Source organism: Pezoporus flaviventris, unplaced genomic scaffold, assembly GCF_033815535.1.
Source record: "Pezoporus flaviventris isolate CSIRO_AGI_PZ_B2104156 unplaced genomic scaffold, CSIRO_AGI_Pfla_v1 ptg000031l, whole genome shotgun sequence".
Classification (NCBI taxonomy): domain Eukaryota; kingdom Metazoa; phylum Chordata; class Aves; order Psittaciformes; family Psittacidae; genus Pezoporus; species Pezoporus flaviventris.
In genome coordinates this window covers 54985323-55012789 of record NW_026892579.1, presented here as the reverse complement: position 1 = coordinate 55012789, position 27467 = coordinate 54985323, and the positions used below count along the sequence as shown (strand labels likewise).

General features: G+C 56.0%; 4 protein-coding genes across 13 annotated transcripts in view; 2 read left to right on the top strand and 2 right to left on the bottom strand.

Moving 5' to 3' along the window:
* The first annotated feature begins 1028 nt into the window (after window positions 1–1028).
* Window positions 1029–16057, top strand: ADCY3 (adenylate cyclase 3). The gene is made up of 20 exons (XM_061461073.1): window positions 1029–2879; window positions 6660–6809; window positions 9213–9343; window positions 9678–9789; window positions 10166–10293; window positions 10984–11142; window positions 11218–11380; window positions 11459–11617; window positions 11742–11884; window positions 11971–12132; window positions 12212–12299; window positions 12394–12510; window positions 12747–13006; window positions 13091–13172; window positions 13540–13698; window positions 14042–14188; window positions 14319–14432; window positions 14507–14633; window positions 14860–14984; window positions 15247–16057. Exons 1-20 carry the CDS (start codon window positions 2205–2207, stop codon window positions 15427–15429), a joined length of 3384 nt encoding a protein of 1127 aa, XP_061317057.1. The 5' UTR covers window positions 1029–2204; the 3' UTR covers window positions 15430–16057.
* Window positions 16058–17680: 1623 nt separating this feature from the next.
* On the bottom strand, window positions 17681–22233 carry CENPO (centromere protein O). Its single transcript, XM_061461071.1, has 6 exons — window positions 22044–22233; window positions 20901–21070; window positions 20406–20517; window positions 19343–19602; window positions 18715–18886; window positions 17681–17814 (listed from the first exon to the last, which is right to left on the bottom strand). Exons 1-6 carry the CDS (start codon window positions 22072–22074, stop codon window positions 17690–17692), a joined length of 870 nt encoding a protein of 289 aa, XP_061317055.1. The 5' UTR covers window positions 22075–22233; the 3' UTR covers window positions 17681–17689.
* A 321-nt stretch (window positions 22234–22554) lies between these two features.
* On the top strand, window positions 22555–26046 carry PTRHD1 (peptidyl-tRNA hydrolase domain containing 1). Of its 2 annotated transcripts, XR_009744651.1 has the most exons (3): window positions 22555–22914; window positions 23591–23862; window positions 24777–26046. XR_009744651.1 is itself a non-coding variant. In XM_061461072.1 (2 exons), exons 1-2 carry the CDS (start codon window positions 22591–22593, stop codon window positions 23759–23761), a joined length of 495 nt encoding a protein of 164 aa, XP_061317056.1. In that variant the 5' UTR covers window positions 22555–22590; the 3' UTR covers window positions 23762–23943. The 2 variants fall into 2 exon arrangements, 1 of the variants encoding a protein (XP_061317056.1); XM_061461072.1 differs by lacking the exon at window positions 24777–26046 and having other exon boundaries at window positions 23591–23943.
* A 278-nt stretch (window positions 26047–26324) lies between these two features.
* NCOA1 (nuclear receptor coactivator 1) overlaps window positions 26325–27467 on the bottom strand; it is a 132299-nt gene continuing 131156 nt past the window's right edge. For 4 of the 9 annotated variants that reach the window (XM_061461096.1, XM_061461102.1, XM_061461098.1 and 1 more), the window contains one exon: window positions 26325–26570. In XM_061461096.1, the coding sequence (XP_061317080.1) occupies window positions 26403–26570 (168 nt within the window). In that variant the 3' untranslated portion in view covers window positions 26325–26402. Of the gene's footprint in view, window positions 26571–26660; window positions 26718–27467 lie in introns of all 9 variants that reach the window. The other 5 variants (XM_061461100.1, XM_061461104.1, XM_061461099.1 and 2 more) reach the window with 3 other exon arrangements.

Below are 27467 nucleotides of genomic sequence, written 5' to 3'. Positions count from 1 at the left end.
CAAGAGTCCTGTGTCCTTCTGCCTCATGCAAAGAGCAAGTCCTACTTCTGAAGCATGTGTCCTGCTGTGAAAGCACCAGGATCTGAATCCAGATGAAGGCGCTTCCCGTTCAGCATCCAGAAATGCAACCAGGAGCCACCCCTGAAGATCTGTGGAATGAGAAACCTCCCTCAATATGCCTAGAGGTGCTGCCCTGCCTGTGTTCTGCCTGGCCCTCAACACTCAATGGAGCCGACAGGCAGGGAGGACACAAGGATTTCTGGTCTCGCCCATGCCCAACAGCTGCTGTCTGCTCCTTGCTGCCACTCTAGGCGCGTGCACCCTGTAATGTGTCCAGGAATTAACCCTCCTCTGGAACAAGGCTACGCTCATCCTGCTTCACAAACCATCAAGGTCCCCTTGCTGGCCTTCAGACCAGTTAACCTTCCCAACCAGGGTGCCCTATCCATGGGGAGCCTGGAATGGGTTGGCCTGGGCTCCCCATGGTAGAACATGTCCCAGGGCGGGTGACCAGGACTCCTGTCCCTGTCTCGTGCTGGCCAAGGCACGGGCAAGGCTGGGCAGCAGAAGCCCCTGCATGCATCCCGCTTGCCTGCGCTCCTCTTCAGCTGCAGCAGGATGGGAGTAACACTGAGCATGCCCCAAACCTCAGGGGAGCTGTGGCATTGGCTTATCATTTTGTATTAATTACACAGAAGCAATTACTTCCCTGGCAAAGCAGCCAAGATGGCCTCCTGTTAGAGCTGCTGGGGTAAGGACATGGGGGAGTGGAGTGGCCACAGCTTGATGGGGCCAGGTGTGGTTCTCCAGTACATCCGGGAGGACTTCTTGCAGCATGGTGACAGGAGTGATTCAGGGCACCTCCATCAGCTCTGAACTGCAGCCAGTGTTCCAGATCCAGGGTGCAAGAGGAGAGCTGAAACATGAGGAAGAAGAAGGGTAGCTTTCTGAAGAGCTTTCAGGGGGGTATCATCAGTTTTGGGGATGATTTGGGTAGTGTAGGCAAAGGAGGATGTGCAGGGGGAAGTCCTGGTGTTTCCCTGCTCCCCTGTGGAGGAGAAGCTGTTGTAAGGGGTCTGTGACCCCGGGGTGGGGGGGAAGCAGAGTCGAGCTGAAGACAGCCTGGCAGGTTTTAGGATGTATAGCCTGGCACCCTGCTCATCCCCCAGGGTTGGGGTGCCTGGCGCCTAGCGAGTTGGTTCAGGACGTGTGGGTCCCTGTGGCCGTGCAAGCTGCTGGAAGCAGGTGATGAAGAGGATAGAGTTGACAGCAGCAAAGCTGCAGGAGCGAGGGAGGGACACCGTTGGGGGCAAATCCACCCGGGAACAGGCTGGGTTCCCGGTCCCCGGCGGCAGTGGGGCCACCCCGCAGCCGGCACCGACAGAGTTACTGAAGGCGGAGACGCACCGGGGCGCACCGGTACCGGCACGGCCGGCGGTGGGGGCCCGCCCCGGCCCCGGGGAAGCCCTGCCCGGCCCCTCCGTCCCCAGAGCCGCTGCCATGCACCCGCCGCCGCCTCCGCTGCCTCGTACCCGGCCCCGCGGAGACCGAGCGGGCGGCGGGGCAGGGCGGCCCCGGGCGTAGGGGGCGGCGGAGGCGGGCGGCGGGGCCGCCGGAGGATGCGGCTGCGGCCGGGAGAGGAGAAGCGCAGCGGATCGGATCGGATCGCTCCTGGCAGCGGGGCGGCACCTGCGGTGGCCGGGCTACGGCCCCTGGCCCTCCGTTCCTCCGTCTGTCCATCCTCTCCATCCCTCCACCCATCCGTCCATCCATCCCCGTGGAACGAAGGATCTCGGAAAGGGGCAAAGACAGAAGGAGCGCCGGGGATCGCCCCCCGAAGCGGTTGCCCTCGAAGGAGGAGCAGGGAGGCATCGCGACATCTTTCCGCTCCGCGTCGCTTCGGTTGCAACCTGGCAGTGCGCAAGGGCTGGGGAGAAAGCTGGCAGGGAGCTGGGCAGGAAAGCTCCTTCTGCTCCCGGCCTCCTAGCACCGCACCGCCGGTTGTTTATACTCATCCCCGTTTCCCTCCGTTGGCCGCTCTTCGGCTCGCAGCGGGATTGAGGGTTAGGGCTGCGGGAGAAGGCGAAAGGCCTCGCTGTTAGGTGGCCGGTGAGACGGGGATGCTGCGGGCATTACCCCAGTGAGCATCGGGGCGCGGGGGACCGCGGCATTTCTGCGGGGTCGGAGCAGGGGAAAGCACCACGATGCCCAGGAACAGGGCTTTTTCAGAGCCCGAGTGCTCGGCTGAGTACTCCGCCGACTATTCGGTGAGCCTGCCGTCGGACCCTGAGCATGGCGTGGGGCGGACCCATGAGGTGACCGTGCGGAGCTCGGGACCCTGCCTCTGCCTGCCTCGCTTCATGCGCCTCACCTTCACTCCCGAGTCCCTGGAGAACCTCTACCAGACCTATTTCCGTCGCCAACGCCATGAGACCCTCCTGGTGCTTGTGGTCTTTGCCGCCCTCTTCGATTGCTATGTCCTCATCATGTGCGCCGTGGTCTATGCCCCTGACAAGCTGGCCCCAGTGCTGGCAGCGGTGGCCGGGCTGGTCACCCACGTGCTGCTCTTCATCCTTTGCAAGTACAGGCTGCTCCCCGAGCGGGTGGCCCGCAGGTTCCTGCCCTACGTCCTCTGGGTCCTCATCTTGGCCCAGATCTTCTGCTACCTGGGTCTCAACTTCTCTCGCTCGCCCGAGGCCAGTGACACGGTGGGCTGGCAGGCTTTCTTCGTCTTCTCCTTCTTCATCACGCTGCCGCTGCGCTTGGCGCCCATCGTGCTCATCACCGCCATCTCCTGCGGCATCCACACGCTGGTGCTCGGTGTCACCGTCGCCCAGCAGCACCAGGATGCCCTGGATGAAGGCACACTGCTCAGACAGGTACAGGGCCAGTGAGGGGACATGGGGTTCCTTGTGGTGGTGGGGGGTGATGGGCAAATCGTCCCCATTTGGTGCTCCCATGAGTTACTGTGGGGTCCATCTCCGTCCCTATGCCCTGACCCTAAAACTAGGTTTGATCCAAGCCCTATAAGCTGATTGTGGTGTTTGCTGGGAGCAGGGGACTCCCCATAACATATCTGGGGTATTGGGGTGTGTAGGAGCACCCACCTGTGCTGGGGCACACAGCCACAGACCTGACCTTGCAAGCACAGATCCGACCCCAGGAGCCACCCGGGGTGCATGGATTCATGGAGTTAGGCTGCTGGGGAAACTGAGGCATGGTGTAGAGTGCAGGCTCCCTGCCTGGAGGCCTTGCTTGCTCCAATTCCCCTTTGAATTGCAAAAATGGCTAAAAGTGTCCCCACATGGCCATTTTTGGCAGAAAGGTGGCAGGAGCTCAGCTTCCGGGCTCACAAGCATTCACTGGAGCTTTCGCAGGAGGAAGAAGCTGGGCAGCCACTTGGACCCAGTGTGGCTCTCGGGCAATGGCCATCACCGAGCCCTGCGCCTGTGGCAGAGTCCAGGCTTGCTTTTTGGTGACTTTCTGCCCAAGCCAAGCTGGAGAAACAGACTCTCCAAACCTAAACATGGCCATAAAGATGGGCTAACTAATTCATGTATGCAGTAAAGGAGGGGACATGGGGCTCAGACTGGGGAGAGCGATCCCTGGCCCATCGTATTCTTAGTATTTCTTGGGAAATATCCCCCTGGAGCAGCTAGAGATTGTTTTTATTCCTTAAATCAGTGGGTTTCATGGCGTGGCCACAGCTGGGGTGGAGGGGGAAAAAAACAAGCCAGAGCTGAAAACTTGTGTGCCAGTGGCTGCTGATGGCAGCAGGGAAAATCCCACTGGAAGTATCTGTTCTGCCCCTAATGGCTTGGGCTCCGTGGGAGGATGCTATGGGAATTTGGAATGCTCTGGGTCAGGTCCTCAGAGACCTCCAGTTTTTCCCAGCCTACATAGGAAGGGGGGAGGGGGGTGTATTTATTTGTTTTTTTGTGAGGTTTGGGAAGCGTTGAGCCTGTGATCACTCTGAGGATTTGGAAAATGGAGCCTGTTCTCCAAGAAGCCCAAAGATACTGGGTTTTTCCTGTCTCTGGGTGGGTGTTTTGGAGCTGGTCCCCTGGCATGGGACATCATCTGGTGGCACACAGGGCTTTGCAAAGAAAAGCGCTTTTTGGGCACCATTCCTGGAGCTTGCTAGGCTGGGTGCTGGGGCGGCAGCATGAGTGCCCTCCCAGTAATGCTCGGGCGGAAGCACTGCACCAAGCAGGAGAAATCCCAGAGCACCAGCAGCTTTCCCAGGTTTTGCTCCTTCTCTGGGATACAAGGAAAACTCTTGCTGCCACCTCCCTGGGATGCAGGAGGAGAGGGGCCATGTGGGCATCCCCCTGGCTGGCAGCAGGCATGAGCCGCTCTGTTAATCATTGCCGTGGCACGGAGAGTCCAGGGCCGGTAAAACCTTGGCAACGCGGCATGTCTCTGCCTCTGCCTGCTGCAAAAGGAGGAACATTATGTCCAGAAATAAACATCATATGCTTTATTATTATAGCTGGTGGTGCAGCTCCCGGAGGGCATCGCTATTAATAGGATGAACCAGAGGATGTTGCTTGAGTGGGGCCGGCACAGCCTGGCAGGGTTCATGAGAGATGCCGACAGCTTCTGTCCCGCTGCTGGCTGTCGAGAAGGAGCCCAAAGACTGGAATCGTGGCAGGGGTCAGGATTTGGTGGTGTTTGAGGCTGTATCTGCCACGGTTGTGTGCGAATCAGCTGCAAAGCATCCCTGGGCTTGGCCAATGACCTGGTCCCCGTTTGGATGGCCCTTGCGTATCCTACCAGGATCTTCCCTCCGGGACATGGATGGGGTTGGATGGGAAGGAGGGATAAGGCTTGTTCCACTGGCTCTGCACCCTCCTGTGCATGTCTTTCTGCCCCCAAATTACTAAGTGCAAATGATAACCAGTGGCTGTGCCAGGAGTGAGGTCTCCTTTGTGTTGGGGATTTCCCTGCAGCATCTGGAGTCTTGAGATGTGTTTTGCATTTCAGAGCACTTGCTGGTGGAGGTTTTTTGGGGCTGAGCATTCATTGCATGGCTGCAGGATGCAGACGGAAGATGCTCAGCATGGGACTTGGCTGTACTGGGCAAGCAGATCCCTAGGTTTTCTGGCAGCCCCAGTGTGCTGAGCTGCGCTGAACAGTGACAAGCTGCTCCATGCCCATCCAGCCTGGGCAGAGCATCCCTTTGTCATGACAATCCGAGAGGCTGGTTAAAAATAGCAAGTGTCTGCTTGGTTTGGGGATTTCTTTCGGTGCCCACCTCCAGATTGCTCTTTGCTCACAGTCTGCTGTGCCATGGGTGCAGGGGCTTCCCAGGGATCCCCAGCTGCAGCAGCGGGATCTGGGGCAGGATCCAGTCCTGGGGCACCAGCTGAGGGTCCTGGGTGCTCTCCCCTGCTCCTCATGTTCTTTTCCTCCCAAGAGAAGTGAATATTTCCTTGCTGCAAATCATCTTAACCCCAGTGTGGTGCTGAGCCAGCACACAGTGACAGGCACTGTATTTACTGCTGCATGTGGCCTGTTTGTCTGTGCCTCAGTTTCCCCCTGTGTGGAAAGGGTCAGCAGCTCCTCCCTGTCTCCGTATGGTGAGGCTGAGCTGCTCGGGGCTCAACGCTGCTGGGTGATAAAACCTCCAAGGAGAGGACCAGGATCACATTAGGACTTTCCTCTGACCAAGCTGGGCTATGGGGGACCAGGGATGGGAAAAGGTTGGTACAGGGGAGTTGGGATCAGAAGGATGTGGAGCATGGCAGCACATCCCCAGTGGAAATGAGCCCAGGAGCAGCTCCGTGCTCTTCCCACTGCCTCCTCCACGCTGGCTGTGACACAGCCCATGGCCCACGTCCCCATTGCCACTTTGGCATAGCTGGAGCCTGTTATAACATCCACCCTGTCCCTCATCCCCTTGCTAGACTAAACAAACCAAACACATTCAACTTTCCCTCATCAGTCAGATTTTCCACGAAGGACTCTTTGCTCCCATCTCCAAACCTGCTGTGTCCCTTCCTGGGCTGCAGGGACATGGAGCCCAGTCCATGGGGACAGGGTCCAGCCTGGAGGATGGGGTCCAGCCCATGGAGCTGGGGCCTAGCCTGTGGGACGGGACAGGTCCAACCTCAGGGGCACTGGGAGGGATGCAGAGGGGCAGGAGCATCAGTAAACCCACGATTTTAGAGTTTGGCCGCGGTTTCATTCAGTTTTTCTGCACAGAGGGCTGCAGTTCCTGTGGAAGGAGCGGGTGGCACGTGAGAGCCACCTGCCTTCAGCAGCACCATCCCCTGGGGCTGCACCCAGCCCCTGCCAACCTGCTGCCTTTTTCCAAAACATCTCTGCGAGGTCTAATGAAGTGGCGTCAGCCCACGGGGACCACGCGGCCTCCAGGGATGCTCAGGGCATGATCCATGAAGGGTCTTTGCTGCAGATCCCTCCTGCAGAGCCGCCGTCACGTCCCCCATGAGCCCACCAGCAGTTCACAGTGGCTGGGATTTGGTGATTGATCTCCAGGGTGTATTTTATGTCCTCCTCCAGCATTTTTCCAGTCTAACCTGTCAGGCTGTGCTGCCCACACAGTGCTGTGCGGTGATACCAGCACCATCCCTGGGCCATGCACGGACTTCCTCTTGGCTCCACTCACCCCCATCTCCTTTTCTCTGTCCCCAAAGATCCTGTCCAACGTTGCCATCTACCTTTGTGCCATCACGGTGGGCACCATGTCCTACTACATGGCTGACCGCAAGCACCGCAAAGCCTTCCTTGAAGCGCGCCAGTCCCTCGAGGTCAAGCTCAACCTGGAGGAGCAGAGCCAGCAGCAGGTAGGAGCCACAGCTGCGTGAGGTGACAGCATGGGGACAGGGCAGGGGATGGTGATGGGACACTGGTGTGGCTTTGAGATATGGATAAAGCACCCTCAGACTGCACCCTGCATGGTGCTTAGAGACTGTGGTGGGTGGTGATGGGAACAGGAGGACCCATGGTGGGAAATACATTTGCAGCTTTGCACCCTGTGCCCAGTTTTGGGACTCTCCATGTCAGCGTCCTCTTCCAGGGTCTGCCAGCTCCTGCCATAGCCACCACCAAGCTATCCCCATCCCTGGGCATGGTGACAAGCAGGTCCTCATGTCCAGGCAGGGCCATGTGGCATATCCCTGTCACTGGGCACAGCCACACAGCAGGTCCCTGTCCTCAGGCACAACCACAGGAGAGGTCCCCAACCCCATGCACAGTCACACAGCATGTCCCTATCTCCAGGCACAATCGCATGGTGGGTCCCCATTGCTGACCGTACATCAGGTCCCCATCAGGCCCCCAGCCATCTCATGGGCTTCTCCTGCAGCAGACCATGACGGGAAGGGCGAGCTGACAGCAAGCACAGCCATCCGCTCTGTGCTCATCCCAGGGGGGATGCCCCATGCACACGGCTGCGCCGGCACTGTGCTGCGGTGACCAGGCAAGAGCAGCGGTCAGAGGGCAGCAGGCAGTGTGGTGCCAGCCGGCTGTTCCAAAGCTCTGTTGTCTCCAGCCGCCGTCCAGTGATGAGCTGGGCTAATTTTAGAACCTTATCTGGGGCCTCTGTCTCCATCTCCCGTCTCTTATCTGGTTGATCCGCTGCCAGCAATTTGCTCCCAACGGCAACAAGAGACACGTGGCAGGGCCCGGCCAGTGCCACTGGCATCCTCTTTGCTGCAAAACCTGTGTGGATGCTCTGATGTCTAATAAGGGATTAGATAAAGGGAGAGGTTTAGGAGAAGGCGGCAAATCCTGAGGCTGGGGGATGCTCAGAGTGAGAGCGCTTTGGAGGCTCCAGCTTGCGGGTTTGGAGGAGTATAGGAAGGAACATGGGTTTATTACCACATAAGCTGTTTCCTTAGGGAATTGAGCTAAAAATAGCCTGTGATCTTGCAGGAAAGGCTGCTAGCAAGAGGCTGAGTGGCTCGGGGCAGCGGGGCCATGGAGCAAGGAGCAGTGCTCATTGCCAGATGTATCCTTCCTCCTTCCGGGCCACCAGTGATGGCTGAAAAGACAGCCCCACAGGCAGAGCTAAGGGTTAATGGAGCTGAGAAGCTCCTGCACTCCTCCCCACCTGCACTCCCTGGGGATGGGGACTGGGATGGGGACACAGTGCCGTTCCTCCAGCAACAGCCCTGCTGCAGCTGCGCACAGACACCCCCAGTCCTGGGGGAAAACCCACTTCAGTAACCAAGTTACTTACATTTAGTACGAATCCCCACGCACAGCCACATTCATCTATCCCTCCTCCAGCTCTGGGGCTGCTGGGCCAGCAATGGGTTCCTTTCCCCAAGTGGGCTTGATCCTCCTGGGATCAAGTTGCTTGAGTCCTATGCTGGTTATGGGGCACTCACCATGCTTTTAAACTGTTAAATCCTCCCTGGCGTGGTTTAACCCCAGTCCCTGCAACCAGCCCTGACCCAATCAGGCCCAAGCTGGGGCAGCTCAGAGGGACCGTGTGGACATTGGTGCAGCCCCCAAGGTGGCTCCCAGCCCCATGTCACAGGTGTATTTGGGCTGATAAAAGCTTGGCCAACCCAAATCGTTTTAATTCTCAAGCTCCCAGAGAGGGGCTGGGCTCTGTATTGTGCCTGCAGAAGGGATCTGGGAAGCACAAGGAAACTTGCAGCTCATCAGCTGGAGTGCAAATAAGTGTGTGAGACTGTCCCTCCTTCCCACAGCTCCAGGGACAGGCTGCAGTACCCCTGCACTCCTACCCTCCCATCCTCCCCTGGCTGGGATTTATTCCCACTTGCCAGTTTATTCTCAATCTCAATGAGAACTTGTGAAACATGGAGGAAATGGCTAGAAGCAGAGGTTGGCACCACCATGAAAGCATGACCAAGGGGGACCTACCACCTGTGGGTGCATTCTCTCCATCTTTATGGTTGGGTTGATGGCTCCCAGTGCCCTGGGGTGCCCTGGGGCACCCTGCTCCAACCTCACTCCTTCTGCCTGGAGCAAAATTCACTAATGGCTTCTTCCCTACATGTGGCTGAGAGCTTCGGCTAAAGACCTGTCTGGGCTCTGGGATCCACCCAGGAATAGTCAGGCCCAGCAGTGAGGGCCCAGGAGCTTGGAATTGGCACCATGTGTTTGGACTGTGCCTTTGTACTGTGTGTTGGCACTGTGTATTTGCACTGTGTGTTTGAGCCATGACACGCTTGGCTTCGTGTCATGGCAATCTCTGTCCCCTACCCCGTCCTCAGGAGCGGCTGATGCTCTCCATCCTGCCCAAGCATGTGGCTGATGAGATGCTGAAGGACATGAAGAAGGACCCAAGCCAAAAGGAGATGCAGCAGTTCAACACCATGTACATGTACCGTCACGAGAACGTCAGGTGAGACTGTCCTGCCTCCCCCTGTGCCATCCTTGTGGGGAAAAAAACTTCTATTTTTTTTTGCAAAAATGTGTGTTTTACTGTCCTGGCTAGAAACAGGGGAAAAATTTGTGTGGTTTGCAGCTAAAGCAAAGTGTGACAAGGGACAGCCACCAGCCAGACCATGGCTTGGGGCACCTTTTTGCTTCAGCCCTGGTTTGCAGAGCATCATTTTCAGCTGCATCCCAAATCAGCCTTTTCTTTGACTTGGGTGCCCTAGTGCAAAGGGATAGCAGGGAAGGGATGTCCCAGGACACACACTCCGGGCTGATCTGCTCACCATTGCTCCCCACAGCATCCTCTTCGCAGACATCGTGGGCTTCACCCAGCTCTCCTCCTACTGCAGCGCCCAGGAACTGGTGAAGCTCCTCAACGAGCTCTTCGCCCGCTTCGACAAGCTGGCAGCTGTGAGTGTACCCCACCATCCTGACACTTGACGAGTGGGGCAGGTCTCAGCCACTGTCCTGCTCCAGCCCCAGCTGAATGCTGCATCCCAGGATGGGGATGTGGAGGTTAAAATTTTACTGTTCTGGGATGCTGGAGATGCCCTGCCCTCTGTTGTAAAAATAGAGTTGGGAAGCAGGGGGGCCTCCCCCAGCCAGGGACCCACTGAGCCCTGGGGGGAAGTGGGGTGGGAATGGAAAATCCAATGATTTATGTCCCTGCTGGGTGCAGGATCTCTGTGTGGGTCAAGGACAGCCTGGGAGAGGGATGGGGGCGGTGAAGGAGTTGGGGATGTCTCAGCTGATGGTTGTGGGGCTGACAATGCGCCCCCATCCCCAGAAGTACCACCAGCTACGCATCAAGATCCTGGGCGACTGCTACTACTGCATCTGCGGGCTGCCCGAGTACCGGGAGGACCATGCCGTCTGCTCCATCATGATGGGGCTAGCCATGGTGGAGGCCATTTCGTAAGGGCTTTCTCTTTGGGGTGGGTGCCCGGGTGGGCAGGGGGCACTGGTTTGCTGAGGTGCAGCTTCTGCAAATGCCAGCCGTGTCCTGGGCTGCATCACCAGCAGCGTGAGCAGCAGGGCAAGGGAAGGGATTCTCCCTCTCTGCTCTGCTCTGGTGAGACCTCCCCCTGCAGTCCTGCATCCAGCTCTGGGGCCCCAACATAAGAAAGACATGGAGCTGTTGGAGCAAGTTCAGAGGAGGCCATGAGGATGCCCCAAGCTGGAGCAAGAAAGCTGGAGAGGGGCTTTTGACAAGGGCCTGCAGGGACAGGACGAGGTGGAATGGCTTTAACCTGACAGAGGGGAGACTGAGATGAGTTCTTAGGCAGAACCTCTTCCCTGTGAGGGTGGTGAGGCCCTGGCACATGGTGCCCAGAGAAGCTGTGGCTGCCCCATCCCTGGCAGTGTTCAAGGCCAGGTTGGATGGGGCTTGGAGCAACTTGGTCTAGTGGAAGGTGTCCCTGCCTGTGTCAGGGGGTTGGAACTGGATGAGCTTTAAGGTCCGTTCCAACCCAAACCATTCTATGAATCTAAAAGTCATTATATACTGAGGGGTGGTAAATAATGATGGGGAGTCAGGATGGGGATGGGCTATGGGGTGGGGATGTGTTGGGACCCCCCCATATTGACCTTGTCTCCCCTCTCCAGCTACGTACGGGAGAAGACCAAGACAGCGGTGGACATGCGGGTGGGGGTGCACAGCGGGACAGTGCTGGGGGGGGTGCTGGGGCAGAAGCGCTGGCAGTACGATGTGTGGTCCACTGATGTCACCGTGGCCAACAAGATGGAGGCGGGCGGCATCCCCGGGTGAGCATCTGCAGAGGGTGGTGGGGAACCAGGTGCCCTGCACCCATGGGTGACACTGGCGCCCGGTGCCGGCAGGAGGGTGCACATCTCGCAGAGCACTATGGATTGCCTGAAGGGTGAGTTCGAGGTGGAGCCGGGTGAAGGCGGTTCACGCTGCGAGTACCTGAAAGAGAAGGGCATTGTCACCTACCTCGTCGTGGTCCCCAAGCAGCCCCTGCGCAATGGCATCAATGGAGTGGTGAGTGGAGGCAGCAAAGCCGTGGCAAGCTGCGGCAGGGGGGACACCCCACTGTGACCCACCACCTTCACCTTGCAGAAGCTGTCATTGGCCTCAACCCATGGAGGCTCCCCACCATTGGTCAACACAAAGGAGCGCAACGGCAGCCTCAGCCTGACCTACATCAGCCCTGAGGAGCCTGAGGAGCCTGACTCCAGGGTGAGGGGCACCCTGGAGTGCGGAGAGGATGATGGAGAGGTACAGCCTACGTAAAGCAACCCCATTCCAGCAGCTCCAGGGGCAGCTGTTAGCCACACCGTGGTGGTTGGACATCCCACTGACGCTGGCATGGTCTTGCTGATGCTCGGCTGTGCCGGCGCAGGCAGTGAACCCCTCCTTCCCCAACCCTCGGCGGCGGCTGCGGCTGCGGGACCTGGCCGAGCGGGTGATCGACGCCTCGCAGAACGAGCAGGAGCTCAACAAGCTGCTCAACGAAGCCTTGCTGGAGCGGGAGTCCATCCAGGCGTGAGTCACCCCGGCCGGCAGCAGAGTCCAGTGCAGCTTAGCGCAGCCCAGCGCTGGCAGGCACTGATGGGTGCTGTTGCCAGCAGGCTGAAGGGGAAGAGCACCTTCCGGCTCTCCATGCGCTTCATTGACCCCGAGATGGAGACACGCTACTCAGTGGAGAAGGAGAAGCAGAGCGGGGCAGCCTTCAGCTGCTCCTGTGTTGTCCTTTTCTTCACCGCCTTAGTGGAGGTCTTCATTGACCCCTGGTATGTCAGGGAGATGGTGGGGATGGGTGGCCTCAAACCACTGGGCATGAAACCCATCCCACCTTGGGCTTTTTGGCAGGTTGGTGGCCAACTATGTGACCTTTGTGGTGGGGGAGATCCTGCTGCTCATCCTCACCCTCTGCTCATTGGCTGCCATCTTTCCTCGGGTGAGACAGGATATCTTTCATGGTGATGGGACACCGTGATGTCTATGATATCCCATCACTGTGTCCCACCTGAGCAACTTTCCTCTCCCCTCAGGTCTTCCCCAAAAAGCTTGTGGCCTTCTCCACCTGGATCGACAGGACCCGCTGGGCACGCAACACCTGGGCCATGGCTGCCATCATCATCGTCACCATGGCGGATATCGTGGACATGGTGAGCCACCAGCCTGGGTGCCAGCAGGGCTGGGCCTGCTCCAGCCTCCATCCAAGCAGTCCATAATTATGCATAGTTGATAGTTAAAGCAATTAGCAGTGCTGCACTGTAGGGGCAGGGAATTTAGGTTGGGTGTCCTCCTCCTGCTCTGCAAAGCACCCTGTTCCTTTGGGTGGCCATGCAGCCCATGGAGAGGTGCACCTTGACCCCTCCTCACCCTGCCCTCATGCCCCCAGCTCAGCTGCCGGCAGGACCACAGCGGGATGGGCAACGGGACAGCAGGGCCACCCCAGGCAGGCGGCTGCGGGGAGCAGCCCAAGTACTACAGCTACATTGCCCTGCTGGCCTTGGTGGCCACCATCATGCTGGTGCAGGTCAGCCACATGGTCAAGCTGACCCTCATGGTGCTGATCACTGGGGCCACTGGTGCTGTCAACATCTACGCCTGGGAGCACATCTTTGACCAGTACGACCGCCGCCATGGCCAGCAAAGCACGTAAGGGGTGGCAGGGGGGTGGGCACGGGTTGCAGGGCACAGCCATACCCACCGCACATCCATGCTGTGTCACCTCTGCCACAGGTCCTTGCTGGTCCCCTCCAAGTATTCCATGACAGTGATGATCTTCATCGTGATGCTCAGCTTTTACTACTTCTCTCGCCATGTGAGTGACTTGTTCCCCTCCCCTCTGCGCCTTCATCCTCAGCCCCTGTCCATATTGCTTGTAAGCTCCAAGGCAGCATCTCCAGCTCTTCTCTGAGGAAGCCCATCTAAGGGCTCTCCAGGACCACATCACTTCCATCTCACCCCCACGGTTAGGAGTGGGCAGCAATACGGTGGCCCTAAGGCCCATGCCTGCCCCGCAAGGATTCTGTTTGCGCCTTGGAGCAGGTCTCACTTCCCAAGTTAGGGCTTCACCTTGTGCCAGAGCCTTCTTCCAAGCTCACACCAGCCCCACAGGATGCTCCCAGCACTGGAAAGGACCCATTGGTGGGTGGCAAGTGGGGGTGAGCCCGATTCCCCACCCCCAGGTGGAGAAGCTGGCCAGGACCCTCTTCCTCTGGAAGATAGATGTCCATGACCAGAAGGAGCGGGTCTATGAGATGCGGCGCTGGAATGAGGCCCTTGTCACCAACATGCTGCCTGAGCATGTGGCCCGGCACTTCCTGGGCTCCAAGAAGCGGGACGAGGTGAGGGGGCACCCAGGAGGGGGCATTTGCTCCCATTTTGGGAGTGGATGGGATAGGCTTTGGTTTGTTGAAGATGATGCATGGTTTCATGGGAGGGTTTAGATTTGCTGGAGGTGCTGGTGTCATGTGTGGGCACTTGTTTGGTTGCCCGAAGTGGTGAATGCTCCATCCCTAGCAGTTTTAAAAGCCAGGTTGGATGGGGCTTTGGGCGACATGGTCTTGTGTGAGGTGTCCCTACCTGTGGCAGGGGGTTGGAACTGGATGAGCTTATGTTCTTTTCAACCCCAATCATTCTATGATTCTATGTCCCTGGCCTACAACCACCATCCCATCCTGTACCCAGGAGCTGTACAGCCAGTCCTACGATGAGATTGGCGTCATGTTCGCCTCCCTCCCCAACTTTGCTGACTTCTACACAGAGGAGAGCATCAACAATGGGGGCATTGAGTGCCTGCGGTTCCTCAACGAGATCATCTCTGACTTTGACGCAGTGAGTTAGGATGGAACCGGCCGTGGGGATGGTGTGGGGCTTGGCTAGACTTTCCCTTCCTGCCCCATCTAGGGGCAGAAGGACCTGCCCTGGCCCTGGGGTCCCTGAGGGTCTTGTCTCCATGACTCAGCTCCTGGATGAACCCCAGTTCCGCTGCATCACCAAAATCAAAACCATTGGCAGCACCTACATGGCCGCTTCTGGAGTGACTCCTGATGCCAATGCCAATGGCTACAGCACCAAGGTGAGGGGTCCCCATGGGGATGGGGGACAGTAGGGGCAAGGGGTGGGCAGGCCTGATCCATGCTGCTCTTGCAGAAGGAAACCCTCTCAGATAAGGAGCGCTGGCAGCACTTGGCTGACTTGGCCGACTTTGCCTTAGCCATGAAGGTGACACTGATGAACATCAACTACCAGTCCTTCAACAACTTCATGCTTCGTATAGGCAAGTCCAGTAGCATGGGGCAGGGTCTACCTCAGCCTCCCTTGTCCCTCCTTCCCCAACAGTGATGGCACACTGGGCAGCAGCTGCAGTTCAGCAGCTGAAGGCAGCAGGGCTGGGGGAGCCTCATTGTCCCCACAGCTTCCCTGGGACAGACCCTCCTTCCAATTAGGATGTCCTATCCATGTCACCAGGCACAGAGATAACCTCTGTTCCCTGTCTTTTGCAGGCATGAACAAGGGGGCCGTGCTGGCAGGTGTCATTGGTGCCCGCAAGCCACACTACGACATCTGGGGCAACACGGTGAATGTGGCCAGCAGGATGGAGTCCACTGGCGTGATGGGGAACATACAGGTGCAGTGATGAGGAGGGGACAAACTGGCTACCCATGGAGGGGTGCAGCTCTCAAAACACCCCAGGCTGTGGGTGGGAGGGGAGAAGTGCTGCTGGGAGCACATGGGAGGGTTAGTGCTGGCTCCTCTGAGCTGGGCACAGGGGAAGGTGATGCTCAAAGGGCACCCCAGGACAATGGGATGGGAGCTAGGCCCTGGGGGTCGCTGCTCCCTGTGCCATGTGCCATACAAGGACCTCTCAGCCTCCCAACATTTCCCTGCAGGTGGTGGAGGAGACCCACCTCATCCTGAAGGAGTACGGCTTCCGCTTTGTGCGCCGGGGAGCCATCTATGTCAAGGGCAAAGGAGAGCTGCTCACCTTCTTCCTCAAGGGCCGGGAGAAGCAGGGCTCCTTCATCAGCGGCTCCTCCGTTACCCTGCCCCATCAGGTTGTGGACAGTTCATGAGGGTCCGGTGCCTACCCACCATCACAGCCACTGCCTCCTGGCATTGAGCAGGGCGGCTCGGGGAGGGACCTGGACACGTCCACCCCACCGCCATCCGGATCTGAAACCAAACTTGAGAAACCATCCCCTTGGCACAGCCCTTTCCAAGCCCCTGCTTGGATGTTCCTGGTGGGGCTTTGTTCTACTGCGCCTGCAGCTGAGCAGGAGGGAGACACGGGCTCCTCCAGCCGCTCACGCTCGAGTGCAAGCACACACCAGCTCTCAGCCCCTGGAGGGCATGGGCCTGGGGACATGCAGCTGCACCACCAGCCATGCAAGGGGACAACATGACATTAAAGTAGCACCACGGGCCCTGGCTGCCACATGCTCGGCACGAGGAGATCCAAACTCAGGGCCGGATGGGAAGACACCACGTCTCTTCTGTGTGCCGGGAGCGGCAGCTGCAAACTGAGAGCATCCGGGACTTGCTGTTAGTTTGTACCAAGTTCATCCTCGTCACAAACCACGGTAGTTAGGAGATGGGGGAGCTGGAGAGCACACTGCTGCCTTTGACTTGGGAAAGAAGAAAAAGGAACCAATATTGTGTATTTCAGATATATAAATATATATGAGTACAGATTGACATTTATATTTTTAACTGTGCCTGTTCCCTCCCTGCAGCAGGGTTTGCGCTTGCCTTGGACACTGCCCTGTGGATGCTGCAGTCACTTTGCTCTTGCTTGATGGAGAAGAGGACAAAGGACCAGCTGAGGAGGGGACCGGTGTGTTAAAGCTGGTGCTGCCAGGGCTGGGAGAAGGGAGGCACACACAGGGTGTAATTATGCCGCTAGTTTCTTGAATAGAAGCAGTTGAATTTCAAAGCCTGATTCTGCGCCTGCTTTGTTGTGGAGCTTTGGATATAGTGGGAAGGGGTTGGTTGCCTTTCTGAGGGCTTTGGAGGGATCCTCAAAGGGGAGGCTGAGCACCTTGCACCAGTGGCATTCACTCCTCTGCCTCCTTGGGGCTCCAGTGGCTCTGGCAGCAGAGCACCTCTACCTCAACATTGGGAATGGCAATAGAAGGAAATCCACATCCACAACCCTGTCCTCACAGGGCCTGGGCTGCAGGTGCAAACAGCACCCACAGGGACAAAGAGTGATGCTGGAGAGAGGAAGGCACCCACACCACCCAGCACATCCCTCCCAACAGTGCTTGTACACTGGGATACAAGCCCAGAGGCAGGATGGGTCTTACAGCCTGGACCTGCCTCCCTCTGTCCCCCACACACAGGGTGTTATGCTCAAGACTGGTTAAGCCTGGCTTTACCACAGTGGCCTCAGTGACAAGCTGTGGCACTTCACTCCAGCAGCTTAAAGGTCTGGCTCCCACTGACTTGCCCCTAAAACACAGCCCAGCCCTTCACCCCACATCTCTGCCTCCCCTCAACAGGAAGGTGCACAAGGTTAGAGCAGAATCCTTTCTGAACTCACAGCTGCCCCTCAGATGCAGTCATAAGAAATGAGAGATGGGATTTAAAAGACAGTATTTTCTCCCATTTTATTCTACTAAACCACATTATAAAGCTAAAGGAAATTAACAGATGATTTTTTTCTAAACAGGACAATTTTGGTAAAACAGAACTTTTATTAAAAAGATGTTAAAGTACTGTTACAAGGCAAGTTTTAAAGATCTGACCCAGACTTGAAGCACAACAGGGCACCAGTGAAGCTGCCCCGTGCCTGAAGCGCAGGAAATAGCAGGTGTAAAGGCACTACTGGTATGAAATTTCTGGTAAACTCAGTGTTGAGGCTCAGGGGTTGGGGGTTAATGCAGCCCTGCTGAGGGCAGGGGCTGCTGCTGGCAATAATTAAACCTCACCTCTGTCCCTCAGCCCCTTCCAGCTTCTAACACAAAGTCCTTTCCTGGCTATAATAAGCAGAACACCAATTTTGCTGCTCACTCCCCTCTTTGTGGGGTGCACTGGACGATCCGCAGGACACTGCCCCCAAAACACCGAGATCCTGAAGTTTTAATACAATGTCTAATCCCAGCTGTGAGATGTTTCCTGCAGCCATGAAGATCTGTGGCACCAACCACAGAAGTCAGCATTCAGACACGCGAGCAGCACAGCGCTAGGGGAAGATTACCTGCAACAGGAGAGCCTGAAAGCCTCGAGGAAACATCGCTCTCAAGATTCAGTCACTCGCTACTTGGGAGGTTCCCAGCAGAAGTCCATGGAAAACACCTGTGCTTTGAGATCAGCTCCCACAGGCAGGGCAGCTTAGGGTGTCCTATCCAGGGTTTCTCCTGCACTGCTGAAGGAGCGGAAGGCTTTGTGCAGGGGCACGCGGTGGAACAGGTCCGAGTGAGCTGTGGCAGCCTCTGTTAGAATTGGAGCAGCATCCGCTGGCAGGGAGAAGGATGGATCAGCGGGGAAAGGAACACCACATTGCCAACAGAAAACTATTTACTTCTCATTCTTCTCCTGTTCTGAGGGAGTCTCTTGCTCTCCCTCACCACACAGTTTTAGTTCTCATAACCCTTCACCCTCCTTCCCGATCCTTCAGAATGCTGCAGCTCCCCCACGGGATTTGACGGCTGCGGAAAGCAAGTGCCTTAAGAAACACCCACTGCCAAAAAGTGAGGACAGCAATGCAGGAGCCTGGGCCACCTCACTGCTCTCTTATCTCAGAAGACACTCATTGGATTTAGTCTGCAGGAGGCCACAAGGATGCTCCAAGGCCTGAAGCACTTCTACAGAGGAGGAGAAGCTGAGGGAGCTAGGCTTGTCATTGAATGGTCCAAACCATTCTATGACTAAGACTTGACAGCTTCCAAGTTTCTGGCTAGATTTGCTTGCCAGACTCTCCCACGTGCACAGAGCACACTAGTACAGGCTGGCCTCTATCTGTGGGACTTGTGGAAACAGTGTCCTGATCCAGCTGGGACCATACCAGACTGCACTTTGAGTAAGTGAAAACCAGGAATGAGCAGCCTGTCCATCTGAAGCAATCCAAGCTTGCACTCAAACTTTTCCTTCTCACCCCCATTGTATTTCCCTCCCTCCAGCCATCCCATCTTGCCAGTGTTGCAAGAGATCTGTGCTAGGGATGAATTACAACTGCTTCAAAACCCAGCACTGATTACACACAATTCCTTCTATAATCTTTTCTTCCTCAGAAATATGACAGCTTGCTTCCTTTTGTCCTTAAACTCAACAAGAAAGAACCCCCACTCATCTGCAGAACCACAGTACGCTTTGCCCACCCCATCTGCCCCAGACAGACCCCTGCAGGGTCTGCTTACGTGTGCAGGAAACGATGACTTCAGTGGGGAGGCTGCGACAGAGATCACCATAAACCAGCCTCACGTTGAATGGAAATGTCTTGCTTTTACTTGACACGTTGTAATTAAAGACCAGCAAGTTACACAAGGAGTTTCTCCGCAAGGTTCCTTTTATCTGGTCTGAAAAGTGCTCCTGAAGGGACAAAGACAACTTCTGAAATGTGAAGCTAGGAAGGAAGTCCATCAGCACAGGGCTGGGATTTTGGTAGGCGCAGTGCCCCAAGCACCAGCCTGGCATGCCCTTTGAGCAGTCTTTGCATGGAAAAGACTTAAATAAACCAGTGTTCTTAAGAGTTTAATAAGCCCCTAAGCCATGCCCTCCAGCAGCTTTTTACAAGATCACAGCTATTTCTGCTTAGGGGCCTCAGGAGCTTGGCAGTAAATGTTAACTGACCGACCAGACAACACCCAAGTACGTGACAGTGGATGGAACTGAGTTTACAGACATGAGGTAACTTAGCAAAGTTCTGAAAACCACAACCATCAGTGCTTCACATAAAGAAAACTGTCAAGTTTCCCCCCCAGCACTTCAGACTCCTAACACTTGGTATACCACATGGGTGAAGAGTATTGCTGCAGCCACTGGTACCTGTAACTGGTCTGCTTGGTACCTCCTCCCAACATAAGCATTCAGGTGGTCGGACAAGACGGATAAGAAGCGCCTGATGTCCGTCTGCAAGTACTGCTTGGCGATCTGCTCCAGGGGGATGAAGGAGGGGACAGAGTGGTGGTAAATCTGCACTTCTGACTTGGTGAGCAGGTCCAGGGAGTAAGAATCCAAGTAGGTGCCCTCGTAAGCTGTGCTGATGCAGAAGCACACTCCCTGCCTGGTCAGCTTCCCACTGATCCCTTGGGTCCAGAGAGAGAGGGCTTTACTGAGCAGTGCTTTAACTCATTGCCACAGGACATCTTTGTTGAAGCAACAAAGGCTGTATGAGGTGCTGGGTCCTTTTCCTAGGCTTGCTCAGGGAGCATCCTAGGAGGACTTGCAAGAGTTTAAAGACATAAAACGCAGCAACTTTGTAAATAAGGGACCTCTAATATATTCAAGCAGCGTAATGGTAGCTTAAATTCCCAATAACCAAGTTATGCTGCCAATTCCAAACACAGTCCTGGCTCCAACATGATAGGGAGAGCAGTGTGTGCTGTGTGAGGAAGGCAGTGCCTGGCTGCCTCAAGGAGAACAACAGGAGTACTCATGGTGGGGCTCAGTCCCCTTGCATCAGGCAGGACTCACATCCTCACACTGTCCAGAACAAAGGTGATTCTTTTTGGAAACCAATATTTTTAAAAGCCCAGAAGCAGATAAAAAGAGGGTGCTGACCTCACAGGCTTGCTTGGAAGACCCAGAGTACTGGATACTTAAACTCCCTAATTCTCAAAGATTTCATTCCTAAGGCAGTTACACATTTTCCAGGATCCAGGTCTTAGTCTAAATGATGTGGTTCAGTAAATAACAGTTCCTGCAACATCCCAGAGGCCTCCTGTGAAAGGCAGGAAACTACAAAGCTACTGCTCTTCCAATGGTTTCAGACTCTGAAGGCTTCAAGCACAAGAGCAGCAGTTACACTTCCCATCAGGCTCTGTTTCCAAAATTTAGCACCCCAGAAATGCAGCCATTGGCAGAACACACACAGATCTCAGGGTGTTACCTGTGAGGTAAAAGACCTGCAGCATTGCCTGAAGGCTTTTTATCTTCCACTGTAAAACAGTCTTAGGACTGGCCTGTGCTGGATCTGATGTGGCTCCTTCTTTGTCAAGTTGCTACAAATGCCAGAATAGAAAAAGAGATCAGAAATCACTGACACAAATGTGTCACCTGCAGGGAAGAGGATACAGAGAAATAATAACCTGGCTCTGAGAAAAGCAAGACAGCATTTCAAGCAGAAAAGGGGAGAAATGAAACAGAAGAGGAGGGAAGAGCTCTTTCTTGACTTCAGAAACAGCCCCACAACCTGCAAGCAAGTAGACACAAGAGTTCTGGACTACACGGCACTGAAAACAGGGGACACCAGGACTGTGTGTCACTTAAAAAGGGAAAATAAAAAAATGATATGAGTCTATATAAGTAACCTCAGTGAATACACCCCCTGAGAGCAGGAACAAACCAGAGCCCTCCACCAGATCTGCAGTGAGCCCTTTATCACCTTCTTTTCCAGCAGATCCACTTTAGCCCGCAGCTCATCCCTTTGGAGTCTCAGCTCCTTCACTCTTGCTTTCAGCCTGGTGAGCTTCTCTTCTTGCAGCTCCTTTTCATGTTGCTTCATGGCTGCCTCATGAACCCGCGCTTCCAGCATTTCCAGGTGAGCAAGCACTCCTGTAAGGAAAAGCACAACAAGCTCAAAATTCCAGGCTAGGATTAACAGTGGTCTGCACTATGGAATCCAAAACAAAGTAGGTCCAGTGCAGGTTCATAAAGAAAGTACATACAATAACTGTTCAGAAAGAGAGAGGGCGGGCAAACATTTGGTGAAAAGGCTTTGGGGAATCTGGGATGGCAGAGTTGTGGTCAATGGCCTGATGTCAAAGTGAAAACCAGTGGCATTTCTCAGGGCTTGGTGTTGGGACTGAGCTGTGTGATACAGTGGACATGCTGGAGGGAGCGGATGAGATACAGAGAGACCTGGACAGGCTGAAGAGGCGGGATAGTGCAAACCTTTTACAGCTCAACAAGGCCAAGGGCAAGGTCCTGCACATGGCTCAGGGCAGTCCCAAGCACAAACACAGGCTGGCGGAGACTGGATTGAGAGCAGCCCTGGGGAGAAGGACGTGGGGCTGTTGGTCAACGAGAAGCTCTCCATGACCCAGCAGTGTGCGCTTGAGCCCAGAAACAAACCGTGTCCTGGGCTGCATCACCAACACTGTGACCAGCAGGTCGAAGGAAGGGATTCTCCCCTGCTCTGCTCTGGTGAGACACCGCCCTGCAGTCCTGCATCCCAGCTCTGCGGCCCCAGTGTGAAGGATGTGGAGCTGTTGGAACGAGTCCAGAGGAGGCCTGGAAGATGCTCCAAGAGCTGGAGCAGCTCTGCTATGGAGACAGGCTGAGAGAGCTGGGCTTGTTCAGCCTGGAGAAGGCTCCAGGGAGACCTTAGAGCAGCTTCCAGTGCCTAAAGGGGCTGACAAGAAGCTGGAGAGGGGCTTTTGACAAGGGCCTGTAGGGACAGGACAAGAGGGAATGGCTTTAAACTGACAGAGGCTTTAACCTGACTGAGATGAGATCTTAGGAAGAATTTCTTCCCTCTGAGGGTGGTGAGGCCCTGGCATTGGATGTCCTGCCCCAGACAGCTCACCATCCCATGCATTCATATTCCCTTTGTCCATCTTCCCTTGTTGCTCTCCTGCGAGCAACAAGACAGACGTCAGCCTTCCTTGGCCACACTCCACCCCTTGGGAAGTGGTGACGTGGATGCAGAAAGCGCTCTTCCTCAGGGAACCTTCCTCCTGCTGCTGCAATGAGACCCCCGTGAAGCGGCGGGGGCCGGTCTAGCAGGTACAGCCCACTGCCCGCCGGCTGAAACGACACAAGTTAACACGTTACTTGAAACCAGCCCCCTCAGGAACCCTGCACCCGGCCGGGCAGGGACGGACGCGACTCGCGGGACATGGGAGAGCCGCCACAGCGCCGGGGGAGGGCCGGGGCCCTCCCCACACGGGTGGGGTTGGCTGGGCCGCGACCACCGGGGACCCCACCGAAGGACAAAGGGGGAGCTGAGGACCTCCGCGCCAGGGCCCCGGGGTGCCCCAGCCGAGGGTGCCCTTCCTGGCCCGGCCCCACAGCAGCTCCCACACTCACCGCAACGACTGGCGCTCGAACTGCGCGCCTCCACCCCGCCGGAAATGCGTCACCAGATCGCCCATCCGTTCGCCGTACAACAAAATGGCGGCGGCGACGCTGCCTCTCCACAAGCATCACTCCGCCTCCCAGTAGGCTGTTCGGCGCTGTACGGCAGCATGGCGGCGTCCGGAGCGGCAGCAGCGGCGCTGGTGCAGTACGTGGTATTGCGGGGGGATCTGGCCCGGCCGCCGCGGTCGTGGCCGCTGGGCGCGGTGGTGGCTCAGGGCTGTCACGCCGCTCTGGCAGCCGCGCACAGACACCGCCAGCACCCCGACACCCGTGCCTACCTGGAGCTGGGCGGCGCCATGCGTACTGTCGTGCTGGAGGTGCGTGGGGCACGCCGGGAGCCGCGGGGCATGCTGGGAGCGCCGCCTCAGCGGGGCGGCCGAAGCGGAGGGGCAGCGGCACAGTGTTGGGGGGTGGGAGTGGGGCTGTGGGTCTGTGGGTCAGTGGGCATCCGCGGCCTCAGCCGGGCCCAGCGGGAAGGGGGAGGTCGGCTCTGAGTCGCCTTACCCCGGGCTGCCCTCGCGGTCCCAGGCGTCCCTTCCGCCACACCTGGGGAATGAACCGCGGCCTCATGCCCTTCGGGGCCGCACGGCAGCCCCTGCGTGAGGGCGAGGCGGGGTGGTGACGGGAGCAGCCCCGGTGTGGGTGTAGGGTTGTGCAGAGTTGTTTGCTGAGCCAGGCCAGCCTGCCAGGGAAGAACCTGTGGGTTTGAGGGCGTACAACCTGTGCTGGCTCACAACCCCTCTTTCCTACTCCAGTGCTTGCAGAGGCTGCAGTGCAGCCAGGATCTGCCAGAGCAACATGCTTCTGGGGTAAGAGATAAAGTATGGGGATTGTCTATATTAACTGTATGCGGGCAGCTGGTTGCCTTCCTGGCCTGGCCTCAGCACAACCTCCCTTGGTTTGCCTCTTCCCCGTGGCTCCCACCCCAGCCCTTGCGCACACTGTCCCTCCCCAGGCTCCGGGTCTCTCACAGCACACTTTGTCTCTCCCCAGGCTCCGGATGAGGCCGCCCTGACGGCACTGGCAGAGACCCTGAAGCAGCACAGCATTGACCACGAAGTGTGGACCGAGCAGCCTGAGAACACGGCCACCTGCCTGGCGCTCAGGCCCTACCCAAAGGACCAAGTGCACCAGCACCTGAAAAAATTTAAGCTATTGAAGTGACCGGGCACTGGCAGCTCTCCTGGGCCAAAGCCGAGTTCACTCCTGGGTGGGAGTTGGGAGGAAAGCTGCTGTGCCTCAGGAGTGCTAATGCTCAGCAGCAGGTAGTCATCTTGCACGGTGATAGCATTTACAGTGTGAAACACCTCTTTGGTGGGGAGGATTAAATGTTATTCTGTGCAGAATGTGACTGTGTTATATTAACTTGCTGTGAGCCATCAGTGTGCTTTTACATCTCCACCCTGCAGTGTGAGCAGGTTCAGTTTTTAGGTCCAGCTGCATTTGAAAATCTCTCTGCTGCTTTTTAGGGCTGGGCTTTCCGTTGAGCAGCCCTTTATGCTTCCCTGTTGCTAAAGAAGTGGTAAATGTCTCATCGCTGGCAGTGTTCAAGGCCAGGTTGGACAGAGCCTTAGGTGGCATGGTTTAGTGTGAGGTGTCCCTGCCCGTGGCAGGGGCATTGGAACTGAATGATCTTAAGGTCTTTTCCAACCCAAACCATTCTATGATCCTCACGGCTGCTTTCCCTGTGCCCGTGCTCCACAAGCTGCAGACACAGTGTCCCGGTCCTCCCCAGGGATTCTGGGCAGTGTTCCCGGTGTCTCCCACCTCCATGGCTCTGGCCCCATGCCGCATACCCTCTTCCTCGCTCGCACCAGAGGGGCCGGTTTATCCATGGTTCAATTCTCAATGAACCCTGCCAGGAGCCGTGCGAGCAGCAGAGGGCGGCAGCGCCCGCCGAGCCGGGACTCGCTGCACACCCCGCGCTGCCCCTACAGTAAAAACGTTTGCAACGAGCGGCTTGGTTAACACAAAAATTGCGTTGTCAGCTAGAAACACGTGTGCCCCAACTCTCTCCGTCCTGGGCGTGCTGTTAATGTCATTTGTAACCCCCAATTTCCCCTTTTTCCACCACTAAAGATGAATGTGGAGCAGCTCCTCACCGCCTTGAACTCAGGGCTGGAGGGTGTGCGCTGGCAGGACTAACCACACGCATGCCATGTATATATTTTCTCTACAGCGCTTTGGGATTTAAGAGGCCCCCAAAACTCTGTGCAGTCACTGATTTCCAGCTTCCCAGTGCCACGAACCGTAGTGACAGAGGAGTTCCCAGTGTGAGGACGGGGTGACCCCCCCCCCCCCCCCGCTGCCAACACCATCGGCACTGCTCCGGCATCCCCACCAGCACAGAAACACCAAAACGTTCGCTGGAAACTCGGGTTCTTTGTTTTGTTTCTTTTCTTTTAACTCTTGCAAATGTCAATCGATAAAGCCACACATTTTTCCACACACCAGCGCGATTTTAGAGGGGACTGGGGGGAAAAAGCCCCTCCACAGCCACCCTCCAATAAAAGTCATCAGTAAATATTAAAAGCAACCCGGATTAAAAGAGAAGAAACCAAATTTATACAGAGCTCAGAGCTATTTACAGTGACAGGCTTGAGGGGGAAAAAAAATAAGCTGTCTCCCAGCAGAGAATTCAATTATTATTATTATTTTATTATTATTTTAAATAGTTTAAGCTACCTCAGCTGTTAAACACAATCAAAGCAGAAACAACCGACTGCTTAATTTTATTTCATATTTAATCAGAAAATTTTATCTACAATAATTGACAGACCCCTCCCCCCATCCTTCCCCCTAAAAATTATTGCAGTTTTCTCCCCAAACTGTTCTGTTCTTGTCCTTTTTTTTTTGTCTTTTGTTGTTTTTTTTCCTCCTCCTGTTGCAATATACAAGTTGTAACCCCCCTCCCCCCCCCCCCCCCTTTTCGCTTGGAGGCCTGAAACCAGCATAAAACATGGAAAAAATGGTGGGTCAAAATACTCTGGGTTTTGTTTTTTTGTTTGGTTTTCTGTTTTTTTTTTCTTTAAAACCGACAAACTCACGATTGCTAGAAAAAGCTGATTGTACGCACAAGCGGGCTGGGGCGGAGGGGAGAGAAGGGCTTTTGTTTGAAGCGTGAATAACAAAAACGACTTTTCCCCGCACAAGTCCAGCGCCGATCCCCTTCCGTGCCCCGCGCCGAGACGTGATCAGTGACAGATCCAGCTGAAACTGAGATTGCTCTTCCTCCTCCTCCTCCTCCTGCCGCCGCCGCAGTCCTCCAGCTGCCTTCTCCCCCTCCCCGCCTCCCCGAGAAACCTTCCTCCGGATTAAGAAGCCAGCAAAATGATTACAAAAATAAGAATCATCTGTAATTTTGGCTCGAGTAACCGACCGTCCCGCCTCGTCACTTCGCCCACATCCAACGCTTTGTAAAATAAAAAGAGAAAATAAAAGGGGGGGGGGGGGGAAGGGCAGGAATTTATAGGGGAAAATAGAAGGGAGGGAGAAAGAGGAAGGAGGGGGAAAAGGGGAAGAGGGGGAAAAGTGGAAGGGGAGGCAAAAAGGGAAGAAGGGAGAGGAAAAAGGGAAGAGGAAGGAAAAAAGGGGAGGAAAGGGGAAGAAAAAGAAAAAAAAAAGATTAAGGGGAAGCCCCCCACCCCCTCAATAAAACACCCCCCCCCCCTTTTTGCTCCAAACACTACGAGCTGAAGAATGGCTGCGGGTTGAGATATCAAAAATCTCAGAAAAATATATAATATATATATTTATATATCTCTGTACGTCTTCTTATTTAAATTTCACATTCCTCGAAAAGCGGTTATTCAGTCAGTAGCTGCTGAAGAAGGCTCTTCTGCTGGCCCGGTGGCGGCGGCGGCCCGGCGGCGTTCTTCGGGGTGCCCAAGGAAGCCGGCGGGTTGAGGTAGGGATCTCCTACCAGATTCACTGTACACTGTACGTCGGCAAAGACCTGAACCTGTTGTACCTGCTGGGACACAAAAGAGAAGAGAGGACTTAGCGGGGCCGGGGCAGGGGCCGGCGGCGGTGGATCTGGGTACTACGTGAAGTGGAAACTCACTAGAGACTTCCTCTAGTCTGGAGCCACCCCAGAGAAGAACTCTTCTGTCTTCTTGTCCTATAAAAAGAAAACCGCTGCAACTCATTCGGCTCTGCGAGGTTCATAACGTTGCTCATCCAAAAAAAAAAAAAAAGAAAAAGGGAAAAAAATGGGATTTTGGGGGAAAAAACACCCCCAAAAAACCAGCCCAGCCTGGCATCCCCTGGATGGAGGGGAGCCGCAGTATGGCGGCGTGCCAGTGGTCGTGCCACGACGTGGGGTGGTAGTGGTGGTGAGCGAGGTCCAGCGCGGCTGTTTGATTGAAATTAAGAGCTTTGGTGCGTCTCAGTGGCGCTGCCGGTGTGTCCCTATAGCTGAGCAGCTGGGAAGGGAGACGCAACGCCGGGACACTGGTGGATGTTGGAAGAGATGGGGATGGAACCAGATCGTCCCCAGGAGCTGGAGGCATCAGTGCTGGTGTGTGGCTGGGCACACTTTGGTAGTGCTCAGAGGGATGGGCAGCATCCAGCAGCGCTGCCTGCAGGGGTGGATGCAGCCCCCAGAGCCTCCCCCATCCAAATTCCCTCACTCCACCACTCTTTTAACGTGGTGGCCTGACTGCACCGCGGTGGCGCAGGCACCAGCAGCCGCTCCAGTGATGGCCGAGCCTAGGAAAGAAACTATCCCCCTTTGCTGTCAGCTGGGAGCCGGGGAGAGGGGCATTTAACACCAACACTCAGTTGTTTTTCCAGCTCAGCTGCGGTGCCACTGCTCTTCCACACCAGTGAGGAGGCTGAAAGCGCTCACGGCAACAGTGTGAATTTTGAT

Bases quoted from the DNA above. Each gene is read 5' to 3' on its own strand.
- PTRHD1 (XM_061461072.1), top strand. From the start codon at position 22,591: ATGCGTCACCAGATCGCCCATCCGTTCGCCGTACAACAAAATGGCGGC. The intron at 22,915-23,590 runs GTGCGTGGGGCA...GTCTCTCCCCAG, and splicing joins TGCGTACTGTCGTGCTGGAG to GCTCCGGATGAGGCCGCCCT.
- CENPO (XM_061461071.1), bottom strand. From the start codon at position 22,074: ATGGACAAAGGGAATATGAATGCATGGGATG. The intron at 21,071-22,043 runs GTGAGCTGTCTG...TTTTCCTTACAG, and splicing joins GAATATGAATGCATGGGATG to GAGTGCTTGCTCACCTGGAA. The intron at 18,887-19,342 runs GTACCAGTGGCT...TTGTCCCTTCAG, and splicing joins ACCAAGCAGACCAGTTACAG to GAGCACTTTTCAGACCAGAT.
- ADCY3 (XM_061461073.1), top strand. From the start codon at position 2,205: ATGCCCAGGAACAGGGCTTTTTCAGAGCCCGAGTGCTCGGCTGAGTAC. The intron at 11,381-11,458 runs GTGAGTGGAGGC...TTCACCTTGCAG, and splicing joins GCAATGGCATCAATGGAGTG to AAGCTGTCATTGGCCTCAAC. The intron at 12,511-12,746 runs GTGAGCCACCAG...TCATGCCCCCAG, and splicing joins TGGCGGATATCGTGGACATG to CTCAGCTGCCGGCAGGACCA.